This window comes from Charadrius vociferus, unplaced genomic scaffold (genome assembly GCF_000708025.1).
Source record: "Charadrius vociferus isolate BGI_N301 unplaced genomic scaffold, ASM70802v2 scaffold1196, whole genome shotgun sequence".
In the NCBI taxonomy this organism is placed as follows: Eukaryota; Metazoa; Chordata; class Aves; order Charadriiformes; family Charadriidae; genus Charadrius; species Charadrius vociferus.
Genome location: NW_009648977.1, coordinates 287,301 through 287,611, shown reverse-complemented (window position 1 = coordinate 287,611; position 311 = coordinate 287,301). Strand labels below are relative to the sequence as shown.

General features: G+C 60.8%; 1 protein-coding gene across 1 annotated transcript in view; it reads right to left on the bottom strand.

Annotated features, from left to right (window-relative positions):
- Window positions 1–34: 34 nt before the first annotated feature.
- DEXI (Dexi homolog (mouse)) overlaps window positions 35–311 on the bottom strand; it is a 1,375-nt gene continuing 1,098 nt past the window's right edge. Inside the window, exon 2 of the mRNA XM_009887745.1 lies at window positions 35–310. Within this exon, the coding sequence (XP_009886047.1) occupies window positions 35–310 (276 nt within the window). The remainder of the gene's footprint in view (window position 311) is intronic.

Genomic DNA, 311 nt, shown 5'->3' with positions numbered 1-311 from the left:
GCACCCCGCAGCCGCTTCGGAGCGCCCCGGGGCGTCACTCCAAGTACCCGTCAAAGACATCCAGCTCGCTGTCCGTCTCGTAGAGCACGGAGCCAGGGTCGGAGAGCACCCCCAGATCCACCAGAGCCTGGTCCATATCCTCGGGCAGGAAGACGATGCCTACATTGAGAACGATGTACTCCATCAGGAAGGCATAGTACAGGATCAGCACGTTGACAAAGAACAAGCCCACGTAAAACATATAGGGCAGCACCAGCAGCGCATGGAAGGCCCAGGACTCCAGCGAATCCAGCCGTGCCGAGACCGCGGCG